The 16,326-nt window shown below is 33.7% G+C and overlaps 1 protein-coding gene across 1 annotated transcript; it reads left to right on the top strand.

Moving 5' to 3' along the window:
- Window positions 1-3,460: 3,460 nt before the first annotated feature.
- On the top strand, window positions 3,461-4,775 carry LOC134714733 (forkhead box protein D1-like). Its single transcript, XM_063576239.1, has one exon. It carries the CDS (start codon window positions 3,676-3,678, stop codon window positions 4,570-4,572), a length of 897 nt encoding a protein of 298 aa, XP_063432309.1. The 5' UTR covers window positions 3,461-3,675; the 3' UTR covers window positions 4,573-4,775.
- Window positions 4,776-16,326: the final 11,551 nt, after the last annotated feature.

Genomic DNA, 16,326 nt, shown 5'->3' with positions numbered 1-16,326 from the left:
CATGAAGTACAGCTTTCTGACTTAGGACAGTCACAAACATACGAACAAACAGAATGTTCAGTTACTATAAAGATAAGAACTTGTGTATTGAAAATTGAAACAAGAGAGCCACCAGGAGGACATCATTCCCTTGACCTATTCCGCCCACAATTTATTTTATTCTATGACATGAAATTAAATAAACCTATCTAAATCACCATATTACAATTTAATTTACATGTCTTGTTTGTCTATTTTAATCATTCAGTGATAGGCATTCCTAGTAGGTTATTTTCATGGTTTATTATAGATCTACTATACACAATAAATGCTGATACTGAAGATTTCTTTTGGAATTTAAACTAATTTAGATATACTCCTCATTATGACTGCTTAAAGGGGCACTAGCTACTAGATGTATAAAAAAAAATAATATCTTTTTTTGGGCTCAATTAATAATGAAATGCAAATAGTGAAATAATAATAAGATTTTAGCATCCAGTATGGTTAAATTTTGTCAAAAAAAGCTAAAAAAAAAAGCATTAATTATTAATTGTCAGTGAATAATTCGACATACTTGAATCCATATTCATGTGAACTTCTATTCAACCCCTTGGCTTGAGATGGATAACTCAGGAATTGTATGTGTCAAGTTATTTAAAGGAAAAGAATGTCAACATTAAAATTGAAACAAAGATAAATCATTTGATTGGCTGATTTGATCCACAAAAATTATTTCTTATATAGGTAAAAACGATCATGAACATGTATTTTCCTTCTATAATATGAAATTAAATAGACATAGAATAACCCAACAGCACGAGTTTGATGCACTTCAACAACAACAAAAAAATCATATCATTAAAAACATGCATGATGCAGGGGATATTGATTTGAAAATAAATATATCTGGTTGCTAAAATAACCATATAGAGATGGCAAAATTACTATGTTTTCTTTTTTTATCTCACCTGGCCCAAAGGGCCAAGTGAACTTTTCTAATAACTTGGAGTCCACCGTCCATCATCTATACTTTACTTTTACAAAAATCTTCTCCTCTGAAACTATTGGGCCAAATTCAATCAAACTTGGTCACGTTCATCATTGGGGTATTTAGCTTAAATATTTGTCCAATGACCTGGCCTTCCAACATCGCCCACATGGCTAAAAATAAAACATAGGTTTAAAATGAAGTAATTGGCTAATATCTCTGAAACTGAATCATTTAGAGCAAATCGGACAATGGATTAAAATGATCATCAGGTAAAGATCTTTCTGCCCTGATATATTTAGACAAATCAGACAAACCTATTGTTGGGTGGCTGCCCCTAGATGGGTCATTTGAAGGGAATTTTGGTTGTTATCTTGAATATTAATATAGATCGTCGAGATATACTGTGAACAGCACGTACAGCAAAGTAAGATCTAAACTACAAAAATCTTCTCTAAAACTCTTGAGACAAATTTAACAAAACTTGACCACAATCATCATTATGGTATTTAGATTAAAAATGTGTTCGATGACACATCTTGCCAATCCTCATGGTCCACACAGCATAAATAGAACATATGGATTATATAAATGACGTTTTTGGTTTATATCTTTGAAAATCATGCATTTAGCTATAGAGCAAATCTGACAGGGTCAAAATGTTCATCCGGTTTAGATTTACCTGTCCTGAAATTTTCAGACGAATCAGACAAACCCGTTGTTGGGTTGCTACTACAAATAAGTCAAGAAGTCTAAAGATAAATTGTAAAAAACTTGCTAACTAATTTAAATATTAATGGGATTGGTCAAGGATTTTCGTTTAGAGTCCAAGGTACAGCAAATGTGCTATGTCACAGAGTTTAGTCAATTTGGCGTGTAATATTGGCTCGTTGAAATACAATAATAGCTCGAAATAGAAAAATAATGCTTTTTTTGCTTTATTTTCTGAAATATAACTGAATGAATTCTTTGAAAATAGATGCATATTTATAAAGAAAGAACGTAAAATTAGCGAAAATAATGTTAAATATGTCTCAAAATCATTAATACATAGTATTTTTCTTTATTATTGATACCAAAAAATGAATGCTCAGATTTATTTGTGTAAAGTGACTTTCGATCGCTTATTAAAACTGAAAGTCACACACATATACAGTTGACATTTTTTCTATGTTGTTTCAATTTTTATTCACATGATATGATAGCACGTTTTATACATTTTGGTTTCTTTTACTTTAAATGATTATTTTTATTTATTTAAGGGTTTAAAAGTCATATAATGATTACAACAATTATTTGAATGAAAGGTTTAAATGAAAACCCTTGAACAAACAATATAATGGTTAATTTAATACAGGTTGAAAACTAACGTGTGAAATTAATCTTAATGGTTAGGTAAAATGAACCGTTCAAGCTTTTTTCTTCTTCAAAGAATGATTTGAGAAGTATATATTATCACTGCTACATGCAAAATCATATCTTTAGCGGGACAATTTTAAAAATATCTCTATCCAAATTATTTCACGTAATAATACATTTAAAATATAAAAGAAATGTAGATGTCCCGTTTTCTTCATCTTTGTACTTTATTTGGCCTTTTTAACTTTTTTGAATTCGAGCGTTACTGATGAGTCTTTTGTAGACGAAACGCGCGTCTGGCGTATACTAAATTTAGTCCTGGTATCTATGATGAGTTTATTTCCAACTAAATGCATATTTTTCAACAGTATTTTTTTACCTGTTATAAGAAATTTTAGCAGAAGGTTTTACAACCATATTTCTATTTTCTGTATACGGCTGATTATGTTTTTAGTAATGCAAACATTACACCAGTTGTAATCGCAGACATTACTACAGTCATCGTCACATCGAACCAACTGAGAAGTGCAGACTATATATTTTGACCCTCAATATCTTTTCCAAAGAGAGTCAAAATGTATTAACTACTATTACTATAAAATCATATAAAAAGAGCAAAAAAACATTTAATGAGTATTCAAATCAGTAACAGAAAATTTATTATAAAAAAATAACACAAAAAGGAGGGTCTTTTCCGCAAGCAATTGTGATCCCAGTGACCATTATTTAACTGCAAATGGGTCTCTCGTTTTACTTCCAGGTTCTTTGTGAACTCTTTTGTAGATAGATTAAACTGACATGTTTAATGACATGTATTGCAATGTTCAAGTTTTAATTATTTGAAATATAAAATAAAAAAGCAAGCTCTAAAGCATCACATCATTCGAAATACGTGTATTATTTATAGTAAAATTATATACATCTATATAGAATGTGCAAAACGTATGCTTACGATTGTTTTACCACAATTGGTAACGAGGCTTGTTAAGGCATACTGACGCTAGGGTTAAATGGACAATCTCTCCCGGACTAGACTACACATGTATTAATACACAAACAAAATATTGAAATTTCCCAGTGGCAAAAGGCAATTAATGTTTTGAGAACATTAAAACTTTAAAGAATAGAAATGAAGCGCTATTAACGGTTTTGAAATTTAACTTTCTTCTCATATTATTCGCCTTTCAATGGCTATTATGTTTTTATTACTACTTAGAATTTTACATACGTGAGACATTTAAGATATGACTGTAAGAGTAACGTATACTGTTCTGTGCTAATATCATTTAGAATATAATATATATAAGAGATCGAAATAATACATTTAGCTGGACACAGATTAAGTCATGGAATCATTTCGTTTAGGTGAACCTGGCACCATAAACAATACAGAAACACTTAACCAACTGCCAGGAAACTACAAGGAAGAAACGCTTGGACGCAGAGAAAATGTTTATTATGATACAGGAAAAACAACTCCGAATTCAACAGATGACAACAGTTATGACAAAAGTTCAGAACTATTACCGACATCCGGAGAACAGACATCAGGCAACTTAAAATCAATCTCTTCACAGGCTGCTAGACAATTTTCGGCTGATGTGAAACCGCCATATTCATACATTGCCTTAGTTACGATGGCAATTGAAAGTGCGCCAACTGGAATGATGTCGTTAAACGAAATTTATCAGTTTATAATGAATCGATTTCCATATTATCAAAAAGACCAACAAAGATGGCAGAACTCAGTAAGACATAACCTATCTCTAAACGATTGTTTTATTAAAGTGCCACGTGCTGCAGGACGCCCAGGAAAGGGAAGTTATTGGGCAATACATCCAGATTGTAAAGATATGTTTGGCAATGGTAGTTTCCTCAGAAGATCATCACGTTTCAAAAAGAATAAAAAAGCAGACGATTTCAGCAAAAACCCGTTTGGTCACCTGTATGGATCTCATTCTGCACTTCCGGTTCCACCGCCATTACACTCTCATCAATTTCCGTTTGCTGCTGATACTAATGCATTTAAATGGACGCCGTTTTCAGGATATACCCCTCAAACTCAAAGTGAACATTCACTGAATTCTGCATTTGGGACAAGTTTTGGACAGCATGTTGCTGCACCGTTCAGCCATCAAATGGCACCAAGTAACACAGACTCGTATTATTCTCCAACCTATCAAACTCTTTCTTCGTCGCCGTATAGTGGATCATCGCATCATTTTGGACATCAGAGACTCTAAACAATTTCAATGTACAGTTGCCGTTTTAAAGAAAATATTATCTATGACAGGTGGGTGTATTAGCAAGTGATTTTGTGCAATACAAATTTCTGAAAGACGATTTGCATTCAAATCAAAGAAACATTTTTTTTTCATTTATTACATGCAATTATACTCACCTTGACAAATTGTTATAATGCCATTAGCAAAATAAAAATGTAATAAGTTGTATACGAAAAACTTATTTATAATGTGATATATTTTGTTGTACTTATATTCTAAGGAGGTTCAGAAAGAGTCAAGTTGCGAAATATAGTATATAATTATAGATTATCGTTGATTATCTCAACGAGATTGATTTTCTCGCTTGAGCTGGTACAGCGAAAGTGAGAAAAGCAATCGAGTTGAGATGACCAATGATAATCTGTTTATCGCTATTTTACCTATTACGACGTTGTCAATTTCAATGTCAATTTCGTTCGCAACGCCACGTGGCCTCCTTAGTTTCTAGCGATAATTTTTCCATCTCAAGCGAGAAGCATGATATGGAAATTATCACAAAAAAAGATTAAAGGAAAAATGCACAAAATAGCGATAATTATAGATTATCGTTGATTATCTCAACGAGATTGATTTTCTCGCTTGAGCTGGTACAGCAAAAGTGAGAAAAGCAATCGAGTTGAGATGACCAATGATAATCTGTTTATCGCTATTTTACCTATGACGATGTTGTCAATTTCAATGTCAATTTCGTTAGCAACGCCACGTGGTCTCCTCAGTTTCTAGCGATATTTTTTCCATCTCGAGCTAGAAGCATGATATGAAAATTATCACAAAAAAAGATGAAAGGAAAAATGCGATAACATCACATACAATCACTTCTGTTTCAGCAGTCTTATTCCGGCAATCTGCTTCACTAAGCATCATATAGATAAATATTAAACTTACAGGTGTTTTAAGAGTGTTGTTGGAAAGTTAAAAACTATATAACTAAAAAATATACTTTATAATTACAAGCAGATGCTGTGTATACTTCAATGAGTCAACAACCCAACAACATAAATAAAAAAATGATCTGTTATATTTGTAAGTTTTCTATACTGCAGAGCGTGTACCAAGCTAAGAGTGTAAACCAGTGTTTGAACCAGTCATTTTTATCATATTTATAATATTTTATTTTAAAGCTGTTAGTTGTTCCGGTCCAATTTTTCTATTCCTGTCTTTTTCTGATTGTTAAAGACGTAAGATGGTATTGGTGTACAAGTACATTTTGAATTTGAATTTTGGAAAAAGAGTAAATGTTGAAATACACCAGAGTTGTCCTTCTTTATCCAGATGACTCCCGTAAATTCAACTCTTTAAGGCCTTCAATCACTCTAAGTAAAAATCCACTTGGTAAAATCATCTAATGTAGTAATGTTGTACCACTGTCCCAGGTTAGGGGGAGGGTTGGGATCCCGCTAACATGTTTAACCCCGCCACATTATTTATGTATGTGCCTGTCCCAAGTCAGGAGCCTGTAATTCAGTGGTTGTCGTTTGTTTATGTGTTACATATTTGTTTTTCGTTCATTTTTTTTACCTTAATAAGGCCGTTAGTTTTCTCGTTTGAATTGTTTAACATTGTCTTATCAGGGCCTTTTATAGCTGACTATGCGGTATGGGCTTTGCTCATTGTTGAAGGCCGTATGTTAACCTATAGTTGTTTTAAAATGTTTGTGTCATTTTGGTCTTTTGTAGATAGTTGTACCATTGGCAATCATACCACATCTTCTTTTTTTATAAATTACTATAGAAGAAAAACACTTTTAAAGACAAAAAAACTATACTCTTTGGTGAATGGAGCTTCTCATACATTAACTGTGCATGTCTTTACTGTTCTTTATTATCGTGTTTAGTTTCAAGGCGTTGTGTTCGAATATACTTTTAATAAGGCAACATCTTTGTTAGTGTTATCCAATTGTTTTCTGTTGTAGATACTAGGCAATTCATATCACATCAGATTTCAATTCGTGAAATAAGGATAATTTTAGGCAGTTAAGCTGCCTTATGCGAGCACCCTGGTTTTGTGTGCTACCCAATAAATGCTGAAATACGTGCCATTGATATCATCTAGCTGTCTACTATATAATTTATAACTTATTGGACAGTTTTTTCATACTTTTAATTCTGGATTACAAAAAATATGACCAGAAAAACCTTAAATGATCGTCGATTTTCCCAAAAGTTTTGAAGTTGCACATAGAAAGTAGAGCACATTAGGAATCCTTATGTAGTTTATTATCTCCTGAGCTTTTGGCTAAGCTGTCAAAGAACAAATGTATGAAATATTTAATCGCCGAAAATCTCTAAAGACAAGTAGTTTAGATTTCCCAAATTGCAAAAGTCGTAGGAATATTGTTTGTCGTCAATACCAGAGACATATATACACAAATATATGTCTCTGTCAATACGTAGTCAACTACGTATATATACGTCAGTATAAGTTCAACTGATCACGCTAATGGCGGCAATTTTGAATTAGAAGACGAAATTTCTTTTCAATTTGGACGCAGGGGTTCAAATAAGCGGTGGTCCGATGTCTGCAACCTTCCACTTTTGCAGTCAGACTTTCTACTTGCCCAAGTTACTAGCTACGCCCGACATGCCCGACGGACCTTGAAAGAAAAACAATAACTTTGCGAACATTTCCCCAAAGTTTCCTAATAAACGATCTCAAACTTATTTTTATCATTACTATTCATGACAGCGATGTTCAATTTGTTCAACCGCTAGCTTTATACAGAAAATCGCCGATAAATAATGTGTAAATCCGAGCAAAATCGTATCTCACTATCTGTCAAAAACAACATTGAAAATAAAATGGCTGCCGCGAGCCGCGAGAAGACAATACAATATCGGTTCCGATTCCGGAAACGGATAAGGGTAATCCCAGGTTTTGGCTTTTAAGTAAAAAAAATTCCAGACAGGTGACAAAATACATTTATGCATGGCAAATAAATATAAACACTAGAATTGAAAACCGACAGAAAGAAAAATCAGAAATTATTTTGTACACCAATTTTAATGTCAAAATCCAATACAATGTGACAGTTGGGAACAGTTTATCTAACAATATATATGTTCCTGGTAACAGTATAAATTTTCTTTATCAGTGATAAATGTTGGTAATGCATGTTAAATGCTTTTCAAGTTAAACATATTTCTGCAATTTCAAGGGGTATTTTTTTCTTCTCAATTTTGATAGGTCATTTTAAATAGCTGGAAGTTTCTTATATAAAATAAAAAAAAGATGTGGTATCGGATTGCCAATGAGACAACTATCCACAAGAGACCAAAATGACCAAAACTTGGTAATGATCAAGATCCCCCACCCTAAACCAGATATATTCACGTATGGGACAATATAACAAATCATATGAAATATAGGTAGAGGTCGTGGGAGAATTTATAACGGTCGAGATCCACAATCTTAAACAATATATATATATATATTTATGTATGGGAAAATATTACAAATCTATGGTCACTGTACACCCTCCTGTTTGAGAACTTGGAAAAAATCCAGATCATCACCCCTTGACCATATATACTCATGTATAAGACTATATAACAAATCAAATGAAATATAGGGGAAGTTCCTGTGGTCACCCTGCCCCTCATGTTTAAGAACTTTGAAACAGATGGGATCCCCAACTCTAAATTAAATGAAATATAGGGGGAGTCCCTGCAGTCACCCTACCCCTCCTGATTGAGAAATTGGAAACGGTCGAGCTCCCACCTTTAAATTAAACCATATATATTCATGTATAAGAACTTATCAAATGAAATATAGGGAGAGTCCTTAGGGTCATCCTACCCACTCCGGTTTGATAACTTAGAAACAGATGAGATTCCCACCCCTCAACCATATATATTCATGTATTGGACAATATAACAAATCAAATGAAATATAGGGGAAGTCACTGGGGCCCCCACCCCCTCCTGTTTGACAACTTGATAACGGTCGAGATCCCCACCCATAAACCATATATATTCATGTATGGGACAATATAAAAAAAATCATATGAAAAATAGGGGTAGTCCCTAGGTTCACCCCACACCCTCTTGTGTGTGTTTTGACAACTTGTTAAAGATTGAGATACCAACGCCTAAACCATTTTCTTTCATGTTTGTCATTTCAAAAAAGATTGAATGACATACAAGGTCAATCTCATATGCATATCACTTTGCTAGACTCTAACACCTGTCATTTTATTCCAAACTTAGACATTATGGACATTGGGGTGAAGGTGGAAGTCTTTTACATTTAATATGGACAGGTCAGTCAGACCTCACCGTTGATCCCTGTAGTAGTAAACATTTGTCTGATTTGTGTCTCATAACTTTTGTACTGTACAACACAAACTTAGTTTTCTTTCCAGGGAAGCAAGTCCATTCATACTTTTACAAGCTCGTACTAAAGACAACTTGAACTACTAACAGTCAACTAATACGAACAGTTACGATCAACTAGAAGAACTGCAATCATTGCAAATTTGTACCACTGCTGACTCATGAAACACGCATGACCATTCGTGGTCATGTGCGTTGCTATTGAAAACTTTGATAAAATATGAATTATTTGCCTAAGGCAGCAACCATTTGATTATCGGGGGGGGGGGGGGGGGGGGGGGTCTGTTTTTTTTTGAAAATGTTTGTTTTACCCTCAGCTGCCACTATATGTAATGTTAAAATTGTTTTCGGTTGGTCGCTAAAAAAAATAGATTGTTCTTCGCCGAAGGCGAAACAAAAAGTTTGAACAGAAGAAAAAACCATAGCCCCCACCAGAAAATCAAATGGTTTTTGCCTTAATGATTAATTCATTAAATGAACATAAATGTACAATTATATATGAATGTTTAATGTTTGCTCTTTTAAATCTTTTAAAAAAAGTTGAAGCAACATTCAATTTGCCACATGTTTTCATAATTATGTTTGTCTTGGTTTTTGGTTAACTGCCTACAGTGCCTACAGCGCTTTGATTATACTTGTGATGATTCATTTCAATAAGGGCTGCCTTAAGCATCTCTAAATATTCATCTTCATATATATGTCCTACCTTTTAATGCGCAAAATTTATCTGAAAAAGAAACGCCTTGAAAAAATTCATAGTAGAAGTTTCTGTTTGAATGGTTGTCCTTTAAGTCCATTCTTCGCACATGTAAGTATAGGGGTTCAGTCTTCCATAGACTTATTGGTATACATACACAACTGATATCTTTAATAGTTTAAAAAATAAAATAAAAATTGAAAGATTGAAAATCGCATATTTATCTTTTTTTCTGTAGTGTTCGAGTTACTGGGGTATGAATCGTTCTCAATATAAAGAAACACAAACATATTAGACCGTTGGTTTTCCCGTTTGAATGGTTTTACACTAGTAATTTTGGGGCCCTTTATAGCTTGTTGTTCGGTGTGAGCCAATGCTCCATGTTGAAGGCCGTACTTTAACCTATAATGGTTTACTTTTTAAATTGTTATTTGGATGGAGAGTTGTCTCATTGGCACTCACACCACATCTTCCTATATCTATATGATATAATTCCATCCGGATTTTACGTTTATAATATAAATTCTACCGTATTTAGTGAATCCTTGATAACATTTCTGAAGGACTATCTTTCAGACATAGCATACTTAAAAGCAACAATTAGTTCGTGAAGTAATAAACCAACAACATAATTGTGTTACATCAACTGTTTTCCCCAATGGCAACGCGATAATTTAGCAGTTAATAAAACTCCAGCGAAACTAATATCTTGGTCTACTTATTACAATTTCCATGTCCTGGAAAGGAAGCACATGTCATGAATTTGATACATGCAGTTCAAGGGAGACGTGTTATTAAATTACAGATCCAATCAATGAACATAGTACGGTACAGGTAGTTAGGTAGATCCTTATTATGATTCGGAAACTAGCTTGGCGGAATAGAAAGCATCATGCAAAAAAATATCCATATTGAAATGTTTCTTGTGAATACAAATAAAAGGAGATGAAGTGCATAAGTCAATATGATAGCAGACCAGCGAAACGATACAATACAAGACATATAGCTACCATCAAACGGTCATCAATTTTATATGCATACATGTGTTATTTCATTTTATATTAAAAGCACTACATTTATTCGACTCTGTAGTAGTTGTAAATAAACGGTAACTCCAGTGACACATTTGGTTACTGTACATGACGTCTCGTTGACGTTAATACATGCATGGAAATCCGTATTTTGTGCAATATGTTTCATCATTTAAGAAAAAAAACAAATCATTATCACCAACCAATCTAACGTTGCGGTATAAACCATTGAATGATTATTGCAGCACTATATATAAGCATGAACAGATCGTTGATCAGCAGAAAACGTACCACCAAAGCCATTATCATGTGACCGCTATATTTGGCAAAAAATTAAGGCAAAAGTAGTACACCGCCGCTGTTCGTAACATCTACCTTCTTCCTTGAACTGTCAAGACAAACACGTAAAAAAAACGCAAGGAAAATTAAAATTAGAAAGTTCCTAACTAATAGCATAATCAAAAGCTCACACATCAAATGAATGGAAAACAACTATTTTATTATTTTTGATTTTAGTTTCTTGCGTATATTTCGGAGTTTAGTATGATGTCCATCACAACTGAACTACTACTCATTTTTGTTTAGGGGCCAGCTGAAACACACCTCCGGGTGCGGGTGTTTCTCGCTGCATTGAAGACCCATTGGTGGCCTTCGGCTGTCGTCTGCTCTTTGGTTCGGTTATTGTCTCTTTTACACATTCCCAATTTCAATTCTTAATTTTATTTAACTGTTCTTTAGTATAGGCATTTCCTTCTAATGTAAAAAATGGTGGCTTAAATCTGGTTTTATAGGTAGCATAATCTCTCGTCGCATACTTTTCCATCATTATATTGACAACAATGTGTGAACAAACAAACAGACAACTAGCGAGTTTTATTTTGTTTGTTTTTTTGGTTTTTTTTGCACATTATTTTGGTTATAACATGCATGACTTTCTTGGCGAAAAACAAATTGCTTTTATGATTGACTGAAAAATCTAGTTAAACATTTTACAGTCAATATAAGACAGGAACTTCACATAGTAATGATAGTGCAGTCCTATTGCCAACTTTTAACTGGCAGTTCATATTGAGCAATTTAAGAAAACAAAATGAAAAAAATCCAGACGAAATTTGATTTTTGAATCGGAATTCACTTTTGCCTATAGTTACCATCAACAAATTGACACACCAAAAATTATATGTAAACTCAATTCTCAATTAAGTTTGATTCAATTTATTCACCATTTGTTCTGGTGTATTTCATATCAAGAAAATCGCCCAACTTTGATCCGATTGAAATAATTTCATCTTGAATTATAAAGCTTTACGAGAGGACACAGTATTACTTGTAGATGTTTTTCTCTATTGACTTTTGTTTTTAATAATTGAAAAAATTATCCATTTCTGGTTATATTAAAAATCTTTGTATAATTTCTTTTTAACTTATTTATTTCTTGACAAGATTCCAGACGTTTTGAATCTAGACATGCTGTAAAGACGTCTAGTTGTTGTGGAATGCATATTTGCCTAATTGTTTTGTGTCTGTTGGGTTGCAAGATTCGAAGCAATGAATTTTGTAACCATCGACATGCTTTTGTAAAATTTTAAATACAAACATGTATAATGGAGCGTATGTCCTTCAAGGCGGGTCACCCGGGATGAAGGCTAAAATTTGAATTTGAGCAGTTTGCTTTGCAACAGACCAGTTACATACTCCTTAGTTGCTGCAATAGTTCACTAGCGTACATAAAGCATGGTACCCACCTTACATGGGGCATCGAATTTGGGATCCGATCCATTCTTTAAGACAAACGGACACACAGCTCAACCAAGCCTTTACTTATGATGATATAAACAAGAAGATGTGGTATGATTGCCAATGAGACAGCTATCCACAGGAGACCAAAATGACACAGACATTAACAACAATAGGTCACCGTACGGCCTTCAACAATGAGCAAAGCCCATACCGCATAGTCAGCTATAACAGGCCCCGATAAGACAATGTAAAACAATTCAAACGAGAAAACTAACGGCCTATGTAAAAACAATGAACGAAAAACAAATATGTAACACATAAACAAACGACAACCACTGCATTTACAGGCTCCTGACTTGGGACAGGCACATACATAAATAATGTGGCTGGGTTAAACATGTTAGCGGGATCCCAACCCTTCCCCTAACCTGGGACAGTAGTATAACAGTACAACATAAGAACGAACTATAAAAATCAGTTGAAAAAGGCTTAACTCATCAGATGGACAAAAATACAAGTGGACGTGGCCGAGTACTTATACATCCCGACACATAAAGACACAATGAAGAGATCTGAGAGTACTCGCAGTTATCTGACAGCTAGTTCAAAGCCACTAACAACTTTACTTATGATGAGTTTATTTATCAGGAACGCTCAACGCTAAACATTTGAAAACTAGGGATTGATATAATTAGTAGAATGAAACTTTGCATGAAGGCGTTGCAATGAGTTTCTTAACGAGTTCGAATTCCTTAACGGTCAAAATAAGCAAAATGTTATTAATAATGCCAGTACTGAAACAATGGACAGTTTTAAAGCAATGCAAGAGTTCAAATGGTTTGTTTTAATAAATAAACTCTTCCCAAAGAAATTGTGTCAGCTAAGTATTTTTTTTTTTATCTAGTTCATATCTTTTCTCTTTTTTGCTTCATTTTGCTCGTGGTGTTTTTTTTAAAAGCTTTGATATTTTCTGTTTCAAGTGACTGCATTTAATAGCAAAATGACAAAAAGTTATAGAGAGAAGGCAATACCTTAAGTTGGATAACACCAATTTGTGGAAATCAACGGTTAATAATCAGTTCATGATTCCACAGTTGATGTGTGCAGCATCGTAAAGCTGTAAATATTTCTATGCCACAAAATAAGGGCACTAGTTGATATATGAAAACGGCAAGGGAAGGTTTTTCTAGTCTGATAGGTACTGTGTCTGAAGAGTTAACAAATCCAATAAACTATTTGTATAAAATATTTGGCTGACTTTAGATAACGGAAAATGTTTATTTGTGTGATTGATGTGACCTACTTCGCTGAAAATCCATTAATTTAGTTGTATTTAATTTGAATCTAAAACTTTAGTTTGCGGACATTACACAAATATTTAAAATAAAAACGTTACGTAAAAAAGCGAACGAAATAAACTAAATGTATTCGACATTGAGCAAATACTATAATGCATGGTAGACCTTACAAGTCACATATATATAACACAATGTGTAACATGTCCAAAGAGAAAACTAACCATGGCAAGAAATTGCCTCCGTTGAAGTTCTGCAAACACCCCAATGGCCATAGAGCAAATTACATGGATGATTAATATTGACCATTTGGTATATGGCTGTGTTCTAAGCGACACGTACATGAAGGTCATAAATTAATTTGTTGAATGAAATTAAATCTTTTAATACTAATAAGTGACGTAGGAGGTCGACTGGAATTTTTAGCGAGGATTTCTTGGCATGTAACAGATGGAAAACTCAGGATTAGAATTCATAGAACAAAAAGGGGCAGTGGCAAATATTTCATGTATGTTTTGAAGACAGAGAGAATTACCCCGTTACTCTTTGCCAAAAAAAAACCTTCTTTTTTCTTATTGTGCCTTTGGACTTTATCTTTTGAATAGTAGTTTCACTTTCAATATTCGGTATTTATTCTAGTGTAAGCTCCACGTGGTAAAAATCACGTGATGCAGGAATATAGTATCTTGGCTATTTCTTTCTTTTCGGGCGTATACTCCAAGCAAACAACATGCATGTGTATAACGACACTGTAGATTTTCGTATTAAATAAAGAAAGTTGCCAGTCCAGTACATGAGCAGATTGGTTAGAAAGCAAGGTTTTAATGGTTTCAATTTTAATTAGATTGGAAAGCTTAATTCGAGGGTTGAAAATAGAGAGCACAAAAAAGGGGGAAGCGGGGGGGTTCCACAGGAAATATTCTTATCTTATGAACTCTACATTTAAAAGGTTTATTATTATTTTTATTTAATTAAAAGAGAAAAAAGAAAGTAAAATAAATTTTGAATGGTCTTTCTACCTTTCTCACATGTCAAGAAATTGCCTCCGTTGAAATTCTGCAAACACCCCATAGAGCATATTACATGGATGATTAATATTGACCATTTGGTATATGGCTGTGTTCTAAGCGACACGTACATGAAGTTCATATATTAATTTGTTGAATGAAATCAAATCTTTTAATACTAATAAGTGACGTAGGAGGTCGACCGGAATTTTAGCGAGGATTTCTTGGAATGGTCCCGATTTATACAACAGCAATGAACTAAATCAAAAGAAATAGCAGATATCTACCAACGACAACCATTGGATTACGTGTTCCTGGCTTCGGACAACGCTCTGCCTCCTTTAACCAGGGAGATTTTAAAACAACACAACATTAGAATGAACTAAAAACAGCTTGAAAGGTTCCAACTCGCCAGAGTAGACTAGTACTTTGCACAAAAACAAACAAGGAAAAAAAGAACAACAACACAAAAACACCACCAATTTAAAAGTATCCCTCTATCATGAATGCCTTTAAAGATAATCTTCGCTAAATATTATAACGCATTTAGATCTAGCTATTTGTCGGAGAGTAGTGTAATTACTAGTGTTTAAATGATTTATGACCGCATCTGATGCTGATCTTCATTTGAATCCTTGATTTATTAAATTGTTTCGGCACAATACCACACAAGAAACTACTAACAAAAAAAATGAAGGAATATGAAATTTAAAGGTATAATACTAGAAAGACATCGTTAAATATGTTCTTGACACAAATAAAATTGAGAATGGAAATGGGAATGTGTCAAAGAGACAACAACCCGACCATATAAAAAAATAACAGCAGAAGGTCACCAACAGGTCTTCAATGCAGCGAGAAATTCCCGCACCCGGAGGCGTCCTTCAGTTGCCCCCTAAACAAATATATACTAGTTCAGTGATAATGAACGCCATACTAATTTCCAAATTGTACACAAGAAACTAAAATTAAATAAATACAAGACTAACAAAGGCTAGAGGCTCCTGACTTGGGACAGGCGCAAAAATGCGGCGGGTTAAACATGTTTATGAAATCTCCCCCTCCCCCTATACCTCTAGCCAAGTTAGAAAAATTAACGCATAACAATACGCACATTCAAAATTCAATTCAAGAGAAGTCCGAGTCTGATCTCCGAAGATGTAACCAAAGAAAATAAACAAAATGACAATAATACATAAATAACAACAGACTAGCAGTTAACTGACATGCCAGCTCCAGACTTCAGTTAAACTGATTGAAAGATTATGATTTCATCATATGATTATCAGGCACAATCCTTCCCGTAAGGGGTTTAGTATCATACCATCATAACATATATGAGAAGAACATAACTCGTGTCATGCCAACAACTGGTTTTTAAATAAATGTGTTTAGTTCCGATGCAAAGACCCTATAAGTGAATCAATATTAACGCCAAAAGATGCAATCTTTAATGACAACAGTATCGTAACTATAATCCCTTCTTGATAAGTCTATTTAAAGGTTTTGTTAGTTTATGAGGTGAATACTGACATTTTTCTGCTTTATAAAGAATATTTCCATGAAAAATTGGATGTGAAATACCTGAACGCATAAGAAGTCTGCATGTTG

This window comes from Mytilus trossulus, chromosome 4, assembly GCF_036588685.1.
Source record: "Mytilus trossulus isolate FHL-02 chromosome 4, PNRI_Mtr1.1.1.hap1, whole genome shotgun sequence".
In the NCBI taxonomy this organism is placed as follows: Eukaryota; Metazoa; Mollusca; class Bivalvia; order Mytilida; family Mytilidae; genus Mytilus; species Mytilus trossulus.
Note: the sequence above shows the minus strand (reverse complement) of the source record. Positions and strands in the feature narration are given on the sequence as shown.